This window comes from Pleurodeles waltl, chromosome 10, assembly GCF_031143425.1.
Source record: "Pleurodeles waltl isolate 20211129_DDA chromosome 10, aPleWal1.hap1.20221129, whole genome shotgun sequence".
Taxonomy (NCBI): Eukaryota; Metazoa; Chordata; class Amphibia; order Caudata; family Salamandridae; genus Pleurodeles; species Pleurodeles waltl.
The window spans coordinates 535,502,033-535,519,048 of NC_090449.1; the positions used below are offsets into that span (position 1 = coordinate 535,502,033).

At 42.9% G+C, this 17,016-nt stretch overlaps 1 protein-coding gene across 2 annotated transcripts in view; it reads right to left on the reverse strand.

Moving 5' to 3' along the window:
• Positions 1-11,877, reverse strand: part of LOC138261696 (ficolin-1-like) — a 263,717-nt gene extending 251,840 nt beyond the window's left edge. Inside the window, exon 1 of one of the 2 annotated variants that reach the window (XM_069210960.1) lies at positions 11,697-11,877. In XM_069210960.1, the coding sequence (XP_069067061.1) occupies positions 11,697-11,778 (82 nt within the window). In that variant the 5' untranslated portion in view covers positions 11,779-11,877. The remainder of the gene's footprint in view (positions 1-11,696) is intronic. The other variant, XM_069210959.1, reaches the window with a different exon arrangement.
• Between the last annotated feature and the right edge of the window lie 5,139 nt (positions 11,878-17,016).

The window sequence follows — 17,016 nt, forward strand, 5'->3', positions numbered from 1 at the left end:
ACACATAGGCTACTCTTTCAGGCTTCAGGTCCTTCTGATCACCCTCCTGTGCTGCCATGGACCGTGTGGTCAGGCACACCTTAAAGCAACCCTAACATCTCCAAGTGTGACCTGAGCTCCCCCTCATTCCATGCGGTATGCACCCTGGTCTTTACCCAGCAGTTAATCCACATGCAGGGACGGACTCACAGCTACCCTTAAGGAACCTGAGAACACTCCATTCAAAGGGATCTTGAGCCACCAAACATTGGCTCTAGCGGTTGTCTACAGCAACAACTTGGTGAACCACATTAGGGACTAAGGGCCAGATGTAGCAACCGGTTTGCATGTTGCAAACTGCGAAAAATGCAGTTTGCGACATGCAAAACGGCCATCGCGATGCAGAGTCACATTTTTGCGAGTCGGTACCGACTCGCAAAATGTGATTCCGACTCGCAAATAGGAAGGGGTGTTCCCTTCTATTTGCGACCGCATCGCCATGCTGAGTCGCTTTGTGACCGCGAAAGTGGTCGCAAATCAACTCGCAGTTACCACCCACTTGAAGTAAAAGATTTTAGGTGGCCCTTCTCTGCCAGACCACCTGACGGGAAACATTTCTTCTTTTCAGTAGGGGGATGGGAAACCTGACAAGGGGAACTGAATTGGGGCCCTATAGAGAACTCCTGAATTTTGTTTTTGTTCCCTCCTCCTACTTTGCGGGAACCCTGCCCACCCTTGGCTGGATCTCCCTCAGAAACTTTCTTTTGGACCCTAGTGCTCACCCAATGGTCAACCTCCTTAGTAAGCTCCCTGGAATCAGAGAGCTTACTATAAATCAAGTGCTGGCAAAGCTTTGTAAAACAAATACTAAACATGTGCTCTTGTGCAATCAAATTGTACAGCCCCTGATAATCTGTCACATTACTGTCCTTCACACAACTATCTAGAGTTTTGCAAAAAGAATCAACACAATTTACCCAGGTATGTGGAGAAAGTTTCACACTTTCCCTAAACTTCTGCCTGTACATCTCTGCGGTCAACCCATATTTCCTGGTAAGGACCTCCTTTATGGAGGGATACCTCATTTTATCACTCTGCTGCAGGGTTAGTAAAGTGTCCCTCCTCTCAGTTGGAACTTTCTTCCACAAACAGACCCCCAATCCTACTCAGGGATCCTGTGCATTTTCTAAACAATCTCAAAGGCCTCAAACCAGTGATCTATGTCCTCCCCCACATTGTAATCAGATATCAGACTCTGAGGTATGTATACTCTTTTTCAGAAGACACTGAAGATAGGCTGCCATCATCTGTGCTGGACTCAGACCGCCTGTATTTCAGGTCCAGCTCCTTTATGCTCAGCTAAAAGAGCCAAAAGAACTTTCTTCTTCTCAATGGCCAATCTCTTTTCATCCATAACTTTCAACCTTTCATTCTCCATTTTGAGTTTTGCCAGCTCCAGCTGGAGCTTCATGGCTTACCGCCTGTCCTCCAGCTCCTCTGGAGGACACACTGCTGCCTGCTTTAGAGGGGGCCCTCTCTCCATTTCAGATGGCCCCACACCCCTCAGATAGTTCTGGGCAGTCCAACAACTTCAACTGCAGATCCTCCTCCTCACCATCTTCAAGACTGCCCTCCTCTGGTTGGGCAGATGCTTCCCTGGCTGTCAGCCAGGTCCTCAGCACCTTTTGCAGCTCCTCTTTTTTAGTAAGGCCTTTAAAAGAACACTTGAACTCCCTGCAGAAGACTTTGAGCTGGACCCCTTGTAGGTTTCTAATCTCTCGTGCTCAAACTCCAATACTGCAGTTACAGCTGCTGGCCCTCTAGGTTGAGACATGACTGTTGCAAAAACTGAAAAGTTGCCAAAGAGATAAAATAAAGAGTATTGGTATATAATGGTCTGGGATATGTAAGTGGTGTACACCCCTCACTGTTTATAGTGCACAAATACAAGTCATATCCTCACAACTGATCACCAATGCTAGAAACTGGGTCTCTAGTTGGCAGAGGTTTGCACCCTGTCCGATTAGGGTTACCTATGCTCACCCTCTGGAAGCTGGCACAGAACTGTCAGGCTAAACTAAACAAGCAATGTGTAAAGTAAATGTGCACACACATTAACACAGTGAAAACACCACAAACAGAGTCTACACTAGTATAGAAAAAAGAGCCAATATTTATCTGAGTCAAACATGACTACAGTGACAAAATCCAAAATACACAAGTCAGGGTATGGATTTTTAAAGATTAAGCCAAAATGCAGTGCTTAGAAGTCACAAGCTCTAACTGGAGCTAATAGTCCAGTCCAACCGCAGAGGAGCACGAGCTGGGTACAGGAGTCACGCAGACCTGCTGACAGTACCTCAGTTGCGTCAATGCACAGAGACAATGTGTTGATCCAAAGGAGGAGATGCATCGCTATTGTAGGCAATGTGCCATTTCCTGATTGAGCAACGTCATTGATGCATTGATGTCCAGAAGTGATGTGTACTAGTTCCAATGCATCAGGGCTATGCATGCCAAGTTGGGGCTGCATTGTAAGTCGGGGTGGTTGCGTCATGCAGTCGGCGAGCGGTGTCCATAGCTTCAGTGCAGGCAGCTGTGAGACATTATTTCTGCAGCGGGATGCGCAGGTTCTGATAGACACACCGGGCCCAGTCCTGGATTTGACACAACTTGGCAGAGCACAACTCGCCGCAGAGGAGCCCAGGTGCGGTAGTAAGATATAGGTGAAGTCTTTGATGTCCCTGAGACTTCAGAAACAGGAGGTAAGTTCAGTCAGGCCCTTGAAGAAACTTTAGATTTCAGGGTGTAGAGAGTTAAGCCCAGTCCTCTCACTCCCAGGCAAGAAACAGCAGGCAAGAGGCTAACACAGCAAAGCAAACAGCAAAGTGGCAGTCCCACCTGGCAGCACAGTACTGCTTCTTCCTGGAAGAATGTCCTCAGTCCAGTACCCTTCTGAGTATATGGTGTCAGAAGTCCACTACCTATACCAAAAATAGCCTTTGATGTAGGAACTCTGAAGTGCACAAGGACCCATTTCTACCCAGTCCTGGCTCCAGACTACCAGTAGGGGATAAAGCAGCACTTTGTGTGAGGGCAGAACACAACCTAATCAGATGAAGTATGAACTCCTTCTCCCCCTCTCTGCCCAGGAAGACTGTCAGTACACAGATGAATGCAGATGTTTCCCCTGTCACACCCAGCCCTTCCTGTGTTGTGGCTCGCTACAGAGAATGCACAAGTGTAGCTGACACCTAAACCAAGACGTGTATGCAAAAACTAGCTAAGGAACAGAAATGTTAAAGTAAGAAAATGCCAACTTTGTAAAAGTAGTATTTTCAGATCTGCAATTTATAAACCAACTTTATCAAAAGGTGTGTTTTTAAATTGTGGGTCAAGAGACACTAAACTCCACATTTCTATCTTTTCCCAATTGGAAATTACACTTGAAAAATGTTTTAAGGTAACACCAGTGTTAGCCTTTGGGAGAGGTAGTTCTTGTAATAGTGAAAAACAAATGTAAAAGTTTTTAACTATCTGGACATGTTAAACTTAAACGCATATGTCCAACTTTTTAAACACACCGCACCCTGCCCTTTAGGCAAATGAGGGCCTAGCTTAGGGGTAACTTACATGGAATAAAAGGAAGATTTGGGCCTGGCAATTGGGTACACGTGCCAGGTCGAAATTGCAGTTTCAAGCTGTATACACAGGCTCTGGAGTTGCAGGCATGAGGCATATTTAAAAGGCTACTATAGTGGGTGGCACAAGCAGTGCTGCAGGCCCACTAGTAGCATTTGATTTAAAGGCCCTGGGCACACATAGCGCACTTTACTAGGGACATACTAGTACTTTTAATATGCTAATCATGGAGAGGCCCAGGGGCATATTTATAATGCCCTAGCGCCACCTTGCGCCACATTAACATAATTGTTTTTGATGTTAATGTAGCCCAACGCCTTATTTACAGGGTGACGCAATGCATGCATAATGTTAGGGGAGCCGGAAAAATGGCGTAAGGAAATCTATGAGCTTTCCTTACACCATTTTTTACTGCACTTTTAACGTCTGCTTTATGCCATTCCTTGGAACGAGGCCGTATCTACTCTTCAGGAGTAGCACCAATATTTTGGAGCTACTCCTGCAGAGTACATGATTAGTGTCATGCTAAATGACGCTATTGCCCCCTACCCTGCACCATGGTGCTCTGTATTTTAAATACCACATGGTGGCAGTAGGGGGGTGCTAAGGGGTGCAGGGAAAGGGGCACTGTACTTGGCATGGGCAGTGGTGGGGCCCCCATGGCCAGCCCCATCGCGTTTTTTGTAGACAGTGAAAAGCGCGATGGGTGCTGGTGTACCCTATGCACCACTACATTGCTGGCTGTCACCTCAGTTACGAGCCAGCATCAATGTTGTGGGCTGTTTCCCACTGGGCTAGCGGGAAACTCTAGCCACAGGAAGGGGACTGCACTGGTGGTAACCCGAACGCAGGAGTTTGGCGGGTGTCTTCTGCCCGCCAAACTAATAATGAGGGGCTTGAGTTATTTTGAAGTGTTTTCAAAAATAAAAAAAAGATGTGAGTTTGGGTTGGGGTTTACTGGCTCTAACAGAAATGCTGCATATTTTAAAGGAATGATCTGCTAGAGGAGACCAGAAGGTAGGGTTTATACAATGGCATGACATGCCTGACATGGTTTGGCTAAGTTAATGTATTAATTGTGTTTAGCAAGCTCTATTCAAACATCAGGGTCCAAATTAGCAAAGGTTTGTATATTTTGGGTCAACAGAAAGTGGCATGAACTATAGCATTGATCAACTTTCAAGTGCAAACTGTTTTGGCACCTAGAGCCAGATGTATCAAAGGATTTTGCATTTGCAAATGGTGCAAATCAGTAAATTCTACCATTTGTGAATGCAAAATAACCTTTCAGGATGTATGAAAGGCAGTGCAGTCCAATTTGAGGGAATCTCAGTTTTTAGCGATTCCCTAAAATTGCGACTTTGAATAGCGAATCACAAATTGCGATTCCCTAAATAGATAAGAGCAAATAGGGAATACCTATTTGCGATTACTTGTGCACATGTATCATGCATTTCCTAAATGCAAACTGAGCATTGAGGAAATGCAATTACCACAAATTCAAATTTGGTGGTAACCATGTGCATTTTATAAAAATGCATTGAAAATGCATTTTTAAAAGTGCCATGTGGTGCACACATGCCCCGAGGGTTTGAGTGCACTTTACATGTGTACAAGTTTTTTGAGGGGGTGCAACAAAGGGGGCCTTAGGCCCCCAGCACCCTTGGATTTGCATTACCTAATTTGCATATTCCTAACAGGAATTCGCCAATTGGCAAATGCGAAACCATGCGCACCTAAGGGCCTTCGGCCCCACAGGGATGAATGGAGTCCCATGTCCTAATAGCGATTCCCTAATACCGATTGCGAAATTTAAGAAATCGCTATTAGGGATTCGCTATTTTCTTACATCCCATTTTGCATTTCTCAAATAGCGATTTCTGAAAATTCTCTATTTAAGAAATGCAAACCAGGTTTTTGATACATCTGGCCCCTAATTCTCCACAAAATCTACAGCTAGAACTACGGCCGTGATGCAGTGCTGCATTGCTTCTGATTGACTAAAATCTGACCCCCCCCAACTTAATATTATAGGTTGGCTTCAACATTTGCATTGTATTGTTTGGAGATTAGCTTGTACACTCACAAGGGCAAGGCTGCTCGAAAAAGGGGGATGAAGATTTGGGCTCCAATGTCACAATGGCTGATGAGCTAGGCCAGCACAGTTAGACAGTGATTTTGATACATAGATTGGTGCAATTATTTAATTGTCTGTAATTATGAAATATTCATATGATCAGGTTGCCTTTTTAATTTATGTATTGGAATAGTGTAACGATAGATGAAGATCTGGACTCCAGTGTTGTAATGGCTAATGAGCTATGTAATGGTCATTAGATAATGACTTTGATAAATGGGATGGTGCAATGATTGTATTGTTTGTAATTATGAAACGCTCTGTTGATCAGCCTGCCAAATTCATTTATGTATGGAGATGGTGCAACGACTGATTAGTCTGCAACTACGAAATACTCTGTTGATTAGGTTCTACCATTTATGTATTTTCTTGTGAGTTGGAAAAATAAAAAAAAATAAAAAATCTCCACAACATCAGTGTTAAATTGCATTGCATTGTGTAGCTTGAATCCATTCTTTATTGAGGAAAAGTCAGTGTTAAGAGGTGGCAACTGCGCAGCCACCTACAGGAGTCACTGTAAAATGACCCCTTCTAAAGTCATGCAAAGTAGTGCGATCTAGCACGGCAATGATTATTAGTGCCAAAACCAAACACACTCAAATAATATGCAGAGTTTAGGTAAATGTGCATGAGTTTCCTACATGCAACTTAAGTGCAAAGCATTCATTTATCTTTAGGCAGTCATCATAATCACAAGATCCATCTAGAGATTGACCATAAAAGCACACATAATACTGAATAAATAATAAAACAAAATATACCAAACAAATACTAAGACCCTGTGGTAGTTTAAATCTTGTGTAGTTGGTGTGTAGTTGATGTACATATTTGTATATACTGATTTTTTAATTTGCCCTATCTGATATTTAATTGATTACACTTGTTACAATCATTTCCTTTTGTCCTTGCGTTCTACCAGGGGGTGACGGGGTGTATATGTAATGTTGCTGCATGTATTTGTGTGTATGGTGTTGTGCGTGAGGGTGGTGGGTGGGGCTGTTGCGTGTGGCGTGTGTGCGTCACTCTCTTTTTCCTCCCCCATCTCCTGTGTGCTAGGTGCAGTACTCACCATGGTCGTCGCCGGCATCTTTGCTGCTCCTGATACAAGAGGAGGTAGACCAGCATGGGCAGGACCTGGTTGTTCGTAAAGTGTCGAAATGTGAGTGGTTTCCGTTCCAAGTCCTGTTTCCGCCGTGCTTTTGATGGCATTGGTACCGCACCGGAAAAGGTGGTGGATAGGGGTGTTGTAATACAGTGGACTGAATCTTGTGTTCCGCCTGTCTGTTGGTGGTTACCGCCGCAGTGTTTGTTTCTACCGCTGTGGCGGTTGAAGTGTTAAAGTGGCTGTCTATGTTGGCGGTTACCACCATGGTCGTGATTCCATTTTTTTTCCGCCAGGCTGTTGGCGGTATTACCGCTGCTTTAACACCGACCACCAGGGTTGTAATGAGGGCCAAAGTCTATTGTACAGCCCTTTCCTTTACCAGTAAAAGTTGTGGGGATTACCGAGCTCTTGCTTTGCAGCTCTGATGCATCAATCAAATTATAACACAAGATTACGTTATTTATAGCCTCCCCATAAAGAGAATCAATAAAATGACTACTAATGTTCCCTTCCACGTCAGTAAACTTACCGATGCTTTCACCGTTATATCAACATTTTGTGATTTTAAAATCCCCTGCCGCAGTGATAGCACAGGGGGCACCCTTATGCCTTTAACAAAAGCCGAGAGAGTCTTCTCTGATGCCTCAATAATCTCAGCAGATTGTGAGGCAAACAGTCATAATAAAAATTAATCAAAATCATATTTAACACCTTGGGCTTTTGAAAATGTAAGATTTGAAAGTTTGAAGAAGATGCAACAACCTTGTTCTTCAAGTTCCCAATTGTGCAGGAAACAAAGATATCCAAGCCTCCATTTCCTCCCCACGCCGGCAGAGGAATTTCTTCTGGACAACATTAGGATGCGTATCCATTCAGTGCCCAAGGCTCAGTTGCCCATTTCTCCTGGCAACATATAATATCATATTCACTTATAAAATGTCTCCAATCATATTGGGAATTTTAACCCAAGCCCCTGCAATATTTCAGGATAAAAACTGCAAACCATGCTCACTTACTACATCACTCGGAATAGAACTGAACTCTTAGGCTGCCTTACGGGATGTAGCAGAAGTGGCAGGATGACCTGGTGAGGTCTCCAGTATATTGGGGGGGGACTGAAGTTCTCAGAAGCAGAAAAGGTTCCAAACGCCAGTCGACTTCTCATAAATCAGATAAGGCCTCAAAATGATTTGAGCGAACAAATGAAACTGGGCAAATGATGGGCTTAGTAAGGACCTGTCAAATCTATTAAATCTATCTTTCGTTCCTCTGGGCATACAACCCAATAGAGGGGGTTATAGGAAATCTAACAGGCATGCATTTATTTTAGTGCAACCTAAATTTACACGTTTCAAGAATGAAAATAGAGAACCGACACACTTTGAATGTAGGACCTATCCAACTAGCTCTACGGGCCATAATTAAGTTGTTAGTTGCTCGTAAATGACCATCGGCATTCCTAATACACTAAAGTGCCGCTTTGTTCATCAAGTTTCAGGAATACTCGTGTGCATCTAAAGATAAAGCCGGAACACCCGTAAGAATCAGTGTGTATGACGTACAGTCAAGGGGAAGGCGCAAACAATCCAAAGCCACTTTAATTTTAACCAGAGGAATAGACTGTGAGGGACCCTCTGAATTCTTAGGCCTATCTACTTGGTTAGGTTGATTAAATTCCGCCTTTTGAGACGAGCCTGGAGTACCCATAGCCACACGACCTACAGAAAGATTAGGCACAGTGATACAAGGGTCGTGCTAGGCAGAGTGCACTTGTACAGGTTCAGCATTATGATTTCTTTGCACACTTAGATCACCTAGATTACTGCCAACATCTGTTTGCGTAGACAAATAGCACCGGTTCTGACAGCCCACCTGAGACGTCTCAGTCAATTGAACTTTGTTGGAAAGAGCTGCAAAGTGCTCAAGCTGATCTTCAATATTCCCTAGGTTTGACAATATTAGAGACAATATATCATTCACTAGCTTTCCTAAATTGGAATAAAATTCCCCCACAGACAGTTTCCCCAGCCTTCCAGTCAATTGGGACTCCCCAGATATCATTTCCAGGCTAAAGTTAAGCACATTTTTTGGGACAAGCTTTGGTTTCTTTGAACTTGTTACAGAGATGGGTTTTTTCCTCTTTTCACCTTTAGTCTTCGAAGGCCCATCCTCATCCTCGGTTTGGACAGAAGGTCATGGGCAAGTAGATAAGTCTTCAGAAGGACACTCACAAACAACAAGAGAAGAGGGTAACGCTATATCTTGAGTAGCCTGTGCCAGTAGATGTCCATCCTCCTCACACACCCTTGACTCCTGTATCGAATTTGTATCTTGATTTGGGGGCAAGGAAAGTGACAACCTTCTTACAACCAACTCTATCTTTTTAGTTAATATGCCCACTGCTCTCTGTAAAAAGTCATCCAACGTAATATTTGTAGAGGACCCATGTGCTACACCTAACATTATTTTCTTTTTGTCCACATTTAACTCTTATATCGAAATGCCCCAGATGCACAGTCAAAGTCACACCGTTAAACACTTATAACAGGGATCCACAAAATAATATCAGTACTGTATTGCTGGATCTTAATGGCCCTCGAATCCCCCACGTTGTGCAAAATGGTTTATTAATAAGAAAATGTCAAATGAAAATAAAAGAGCCAAGAAAAGGGGGTCCAGCCCAGTCTCATCCAGGTGTGGACGGGTGCAGACAGGCCCACTCTTGGCATAGTCTTCACCCGGGCATACCCCCAGGCGTGTCCCACACACGTCCCGCACTGCTGTGGCCAAGAGATCCTTATATTGTGCCTCTGGGCATGTGAAGTTGACGAGTGGCCTTCCTACCGCTGGGGGATGTGGTCCAGCTCCCCCCACTACCAGCAATGCTTCCCACGCTGCAGGGAGCAAGAGATCCTTATATTTTACCTCTGGGTGCGTGAAGTTGATGAAAAGCCTTCCTACTGCGTTTACAGTTGGCGGATGTAGTCCAGCTCTCCCCACTGCCAGCAATGCGCCCACACCAAGAGAACCTGATATTTCACCTCCTGGCACATGAAGTTGACGAACGGCCTTCCTACTGTGTTCACAGCTGGGGGATGTAGTAGAGGTCCCTACACTGCCAGCAATATGTCCCCTGTAAAGCAGTAATCCTGTGACCTTCAACTTCAACTCAAAGTCCTTTTGAACAAGGGTCATCCTGAGAGAAATCCTCTCACTCGACTTGAAAACTCTTTTCAAGGAAATCTCTTGCCCTGTGGCTTTTTGCCTTACTCGTCCCAAAGGGAGGCGTATTCGATTAAAGAAGCACCAGCTTAATGTGATGCCCTGCCTCTGACAGCTTTGCTATTTGGGTAGTCACATCTGGGTGAAGTCAATTGAACTCGAAGGTCTGCCTTAAGTACAGCGGTCATGTGAGACACAGCTTGATAGACTTTGCATCAAGATGTAACAATGAGTTGTCTATGACAAGTTGCGAGTAGGAAGCTGCACAATTATTTTCCATTTCATTCAAAGCAGCTGGTCTTCATATAGCATTGTGCATTTCTCAGAAAATCTGCCCCTAGAAACAAGTTTTGTAACTCTCAACATTTGAGACTCTCAATTTTAAAGTTCCTAAGTTGTAACACTGATAAATTTTGGATTTTTCTCATTAAACTTCAATTGGATCTCCGTCATTAGGCTAGCCATAGGAGTGATGGCTCTGTGAATACTCTAAACACGGCGAACACAGAAAAGGTGATGGGAGGAATGTACCACCCTAAGTGGCAAGGGTATGGCCAGATGTGTGTCTTGTGCCACTGGACCCAAGTTACACCTGTCTGACTAGCTCCAAAAAGGGTGAAATCTTCCTTTGGTTGCTTGTGTTCCAGTTTATGGAGGTTCTGGCCTGTCAGTTTGGGCTGGACTGTTCCTACTGCAGCAGAGTAAAAACTGATTTGCATATGGCTGGGTCCAAACTGTGGTGGCATGTTGGGCAAAAAAGATAGGTTGGAGCGCTACTATTAGAGATTGGAAATAGTTAGACTTATTGCACCTTATCACCTTTGTGTGTTTCAGATACTCTAAACACTGCCTTAATACATCTGCCACAGTGTCTCACTTTGACCGAATAAAAGGACTAATTTATAACTTCCAACAGAAACTTTCAGTTTCTAATCTGGTAACCCAGATACATTGCCAATTCCCACAGCTGAGCTGGTGGAAAATTACTTCATATCTGTGTGTGTCTTTGAACCTCCAGTCATAATGTGCAACAGTATTATTTTCCCAATATTTTTTTTTTATTTTTTTAATCTTGGTCATTCTAACTTGTGAACAATGTATTTCTTAATTGCATATTTTTATGATAAAATCCCGGACTCTGCTAATGTGCAGTTGAGCAACGAAGTGAGATACAAACTCAAATTGATAGAAGAACAATTTGAAATGGCTGCTCGAGCACGTACTTTTCCGAGATAAACCTTTTTGTTGTATCTATAATTCTAGAAATACTGACAATAGGTGTCTGCTATTTTGAATGTTAATATAATATACCCTGAGGTAGTAGAGTCAATTCATATCGTCAATAAATAGGGTCTTAGCCATCAAACACATCTGAATAGGTAAACATGCAGTGGGCTGAAAGAAACAGAGTAGGAATATCTGACATCCGCTATTCATAATTAGTAATAGTATATATATTTATTGAGAGACGCTAAAGACTACATTCAAGTTAGTACACACCTATACATGTATAACTTTAGATACGTACAGAATTAATCGGGGTTGCACGAGGCGATCGATTTTTAAAAGTTATCTTAATTTATGTATATTAGCCCTCAATTCGGATCTCACCTGGGCAGGCATCATCAGCCTGACACAACTTCGCCAAAAGACAGAATAAAATCCACGAGAATTTTCCACCAAAATTTCTCATTCTGCGCTTCCTTAACGCCACGAAAAACTGACAGAACTCGACTCTCAGAATCCGTACCAGCAGTATGAATTGTGACTTTCATTTCCTAAGCAGTGGCTTGAAACATTCCTTCCTGGTACAATTTCGCAATTCATTTTCACAATCTCTCAGTTATTCATAGCTTTCCCACGGAAAATTGGCATTTGTCGGCATGTTTATTCATATTAACAACGACCCAATGGGGAGCCATTATGTAAGTTGCACTGTTAGTAACTTAAAATTAAAACGCAGTGCTCACTGGACTGCTACTCAAATCCGTTTAGAGAATAAAGGAACTGACCGCAGAAAGCGTTCATTTTATTGGACCCCTAACTGTTTATCATGAAACAGCAGGAAATGCTTCGGGTCAACTCTAAAGATTCTGCTTATGTTGTGACTTGGAGGAAATATAAGCTTCAATTTTGCAGGCAGGATAATGTTATAAGGGATACAGCATGGAACAATCTGCTTGACCCTAGTTGTTTTAATAATAGCAAAAAATGTGGGGGTATGATTAACCAACCAGATTTGGCTGCAGATGATGCTCCCTCTTTGTCCCACCATATAGTAGCAGAGGATTGGGTCTCCCACTTTGAAAGGGTCTACAATAGTGGGTATACGGCAGTAATCCCTGTGTTTTTCAAATCTTGTGTTCACAATGGATGAAGTGAGGAAAGGCACATTGGGATTGTCCAAAAATAAGGCTCACGTTCAGACGCGATCCCACCTGATGTATATTTGAGTGACATTGATATCTAATCCCTGATTTTGCTGCATACTTTAAATGCTGCAGTCAGGGTGGGCCTCCTTGTCCCATGGGCTACTTCCATTATTGTCCCAATATTTTCAAAAGGCAACAGAAATAACCTCCAGTGTTACAGACTGCTTTCTCTGATCGATTCTGTAGTCAAGGTCACCTGATGTGTCCTCCTGGATAGACTCTCGTCCTGGGCCGAGGAACACAATGCCATGTCTGACCTACAGTTTGGGTTCAGGTCTGGTTGATCAACCATCCACCAGTGCTTGAACTTGTATATGGTTTTGAGTAAATACATGGTGGCTCTCAAAGGCTTCATCCACCTTTCTTTTGTGGATCTTGTCTCAGCCTTCGACTGGGTAGTTTGAGCTAAACAATGGAGGATCATTTTAGACATTGGGTTGACCATGATATTGTCAACCTTCTGAAGGGACCTCCACGCCCACACTGTAATGACTGTGAGATACACCAGTGATTCAAACTGTACATGTAGCTATGAAACCAATTGGGGGGCAAATAGAGGTTTATTCTCACCTTCTTTCTGTTCACCTTGTACATCAACAAACTTCGTCTTCGAACAGGTCTTCGTTAAAGCTTGTGCAGATTGACCACAGGTAGGTGGCCGGCCACTGCCAGTCTTGCTTTATGCAGAGGATGCCTTGTTAATGGCAAGAACTGCTAGGGGTCTCCAAGTCCTTCTTAACATCTTTGCAGGTTTTATGGATGAGCTAGACTTTAGCATTAACATAGGTAAGTCCATGTGATGGTGGTAGGCCCTAGCTCCACAAAAACAAAAACCTTTCAAGTGATGATGCAGCCTTTATCTTGTTTCAATACGTTACTTTATCTGCATGTCATGTTTGACGCTGAGATGCGGTGGACCCCCTTGCTAGTTAGCAAAAAGACTGACTTAAGAAGGACTTATGCTGCAGTATTGAGGTTTGCCTTCAGACTGGGCAGGAAGCAGATCAGGGCCCTAGTGCAAGCATATTTGACTAAATATGTTTTTGAATCCTCAAATCAAATCAAATCAAATATTTTATTATTATCATGATTTGGAACTCCAAAGAGATCCACATGAATAATGATACAAAACCATGTAAATACATAATAAATGAATACACTTTTCTAAAAAAAAAGAATAAAATTGCAAACTAGCAATACATTCCTACGAACTTCACATATTGCTAAAACTTCCAATATATGACAATTTTTAATCTAACATGACATAAATTTAACCTTCCACTACAATCACCAATTCTTAAAAACAAAGAGTCCTTGCCCAACAAAACTTAGAGACCTAGCCCTCCCTTCCTTCATCTATTGGATTTCTCTTAAACATGTAGTTCCCTACAGTCCCAGGAATATGTGTTTTGATTTCGGGGCCAGGGGCCGGAAGGCGATCTAATCACAGAAGGTCAGTAGATCTGCAAGAAAGTTTGAAAGAATTTTAAAATCCTGTAACAAAATCTCTCATTAGGAGGATTGTAACATAAGTCTAGTGCCTCTTTATATGATCTAACATTTAGCCGCAAGTAAAGGGGTTTCAGCCATAATTTCTTCTGAGCAGCTAAAGCTGGACAGACAAATAAGATGTGTTTGATATTATGTACCCCACCATGACACAAGTCACAAGAGTTAGTCGTGCGATCCCATTTCAAGATTAAATTCCAAAGAGGTATTCTGTCTAGTCTGATCAGTATGAAAAATCGCCTTACACCATGTGGAAGATTCCATGTTGTCAGGAATCCCCAACGTGCCTCCTGCGTTATCTGTCAGCATCCCCAGGGATTGAGGTTAAATCATATCTCTGTTCTTGGGTAAACCTTCATGTTTCTAAGTAAACATAATGTGCTTTGTTACACAATTGGTTGTATCAATGCTTGTTTTACCAATGCTTGTGTGCTAATGTGAGCAGGTGTTGACATGTGCTTCTAATTGGGTGCAGTGACTCATCTACATGTAGAAACTCAACTGAGTTCCTGATTGGCTATAAATAGAGTGAAGCATGCCTCCCTGCTTGGCTTTGTTTTGCTTCCTGATCTCAGCATCTGATTTGGCAGTCCAGCCCCTGATGTCATCCTCGTAATCAGGACATTTGAGGCAATTCTTTTCTTCGGTCTTGTACCAGCTGAGACAAGGCATTCCTCCAGCACTCCGGAAAAGACTGCAGCTAAGTGACTAGTATTCTCCAGGGAGTTTGTTCTTTGAGAACACGCTTTCCTAGAACAGCTGGTGTATTTCAGACCTCGTATTTTGGCAGAGTGCTTATCTTGAAGAGACAAATGCATTTCTGAACATTCTACATTATTTTTGTAGTTAGTTGCCTAAATGTGCTTCAGGAAATCTGCTTGAGCTCAAGTACTACAAAAAGTGACAGTGCAATTTTAAAAGAGCATTTACGTGACTTTTCTTTCTCTAATAGAATAACTCTTGGATTTAAATTGTGTCATTCATGCCTGTGTTTCAGGTTTGAGGAATTTGCTTTTGAAGGGTTTTTCACACACACAGTGAAACCAAACCAAACTACGCCACCCTAGCTAAACCCAGAGTGGACATTTGTATTTCTTGGATTGTTTTTGTTCCTTTTAGTTTAACCCTATGCATGCAGGAAAGTTATACATGATATAATTAATGCCCTTGTTTGTCTTTCTCGTGCATGATAAGTGCAACCACAGTTCTAATTGTAGTGTGCAACAGTGAATCTCTGTGAAGCCAGCCCTAGTGTTGCAGTACTTATTGTTATGGTACTCAGTTTGGGATTTGGTAATGCAGTGTTAGTAATTGTGCCAACAGTTATTATTATCCAAGAAAAGTGCTGAAGCATCCCGCTCCCATGCCCATATCAGAAAGAGAGGTTCAGTTTCAAGAAAGTTGAGTGCACTAACTCTACTATCACTCTGTCAACAACAACCTGACCCCTAAAGATACCTGAAGGTGCCTGGCTGGACCGGCAAGACGTGGCAGTGTTTTGCCTCTTTCTCTTCCACTCCCCCTTTCCTTTTGGGACACCTTCTGGGGTTTCTGTGTCCACCAGGAAGTACCGAGAGGTGTTCCAGGGGGTCAGGGGGCATACCATCACCCCTGCAGACATCCTGATTTTCAGGTGAGTGGCCCCTTTCTCGACACACGTCAGGTAAGGTTGCACCATTTTCATAGATGCGGACTTGATTAACTTCTCCAGACCTTTTTTTAGGGTGGCATGCATCAAGATCCATTGTGAAGCCTATGGACCTTGTTACTTCCTTCAAGATTTTTTTAAAACTTATGTAGGATGTGGTAGGAGTGAGGTCCTGGTCCAGCTCCAAGAGTTGAATAGCCTGGGTGTAATTTCTGAAAAACCTAGATCTTTCTTTCAAATTATTAAAAATGTCATTAAAAGCCAGGTTTCTCAGAGTAAATCCCTTGCTATGGATAAGGCAATGTGCTCTTCTGATCACGGCCACAAGACCTCGCACAAAGACATTCTTGATGCCAAATTCAAGCCTTAGAGCTGCCCCTGAAGCTGAGTTATTACAGGAAGCTGTGCGTCTTAGTATCCGGCCTTCAGTCCTGTCGAGGAAATCCCATTTGTTTATATCTATACATTCTATTGCATGTAGAAGAGTAGCTGGAATCTTAACCTGGTAGGCTGACAATAAGTGCGGGAAATGGAGTTTACCATTTGCATTGAAAAAAGCCACCAGACCTTGAGCCTGTGAGATAGCCTTACGAATATTATTACAAATATGATCTTGTTCATTTATTGTGACAGAAAAGATTTTACCCAAGAACCGATATGTGTCTATCTGCTCCAACTTATGTTGACCCAAAACCCAGGAGAAATAAGTTTTCCTTCTGCTTTTTTCCCTGTTAAGCAAGCAACCTGAGACTTAGATGTATTCATTCTCAAGTAGTACTTCACCCAGTATAAATTTTGGGTGGCCAAACGTTGATTTAGGTCCTTCGGGGTGAGATCAAACACAGCTATGTCATCCGCGTATAGTAAGCAGGCGATTGGATGCCGCCCACCGTGGGGGCATAGCCAGTGGTACTTCTCAGGATTTTGGGGAGGTCTTAAATGTAAAGGGAAAATAGCAGTGGTGCCAAAAAACAGCCCTGTTTCAGGCTGCTTTTAGTTAAGAATTTTGAAGACAATCCCTGTTCTCCACCCATGAGGATTTTACATCAGGTCGTAGAATGCAGGGCAATCACCAATCGCAACAGGCAAGGCAGAACCCCTATTTCCTGAAGTTTTCTCCAAGGGATTTTCCTGTCCACCCTGTCAAATGCTGTGGAGTAGTCAATGAATGCTGCATACAGAATTACCGCCTAGTCTGGACATATTTATTTATCAATTATTGTTTGCATATTATCTAGGGTATAATGGGCCTTTCTGAAGCCTGCCTGTTGCAATGGAAGAATACCATTTTCCTCGACCCAATCAGTTAATTGCATGAAGAAGCTTTTCGCAAAAATCTTAC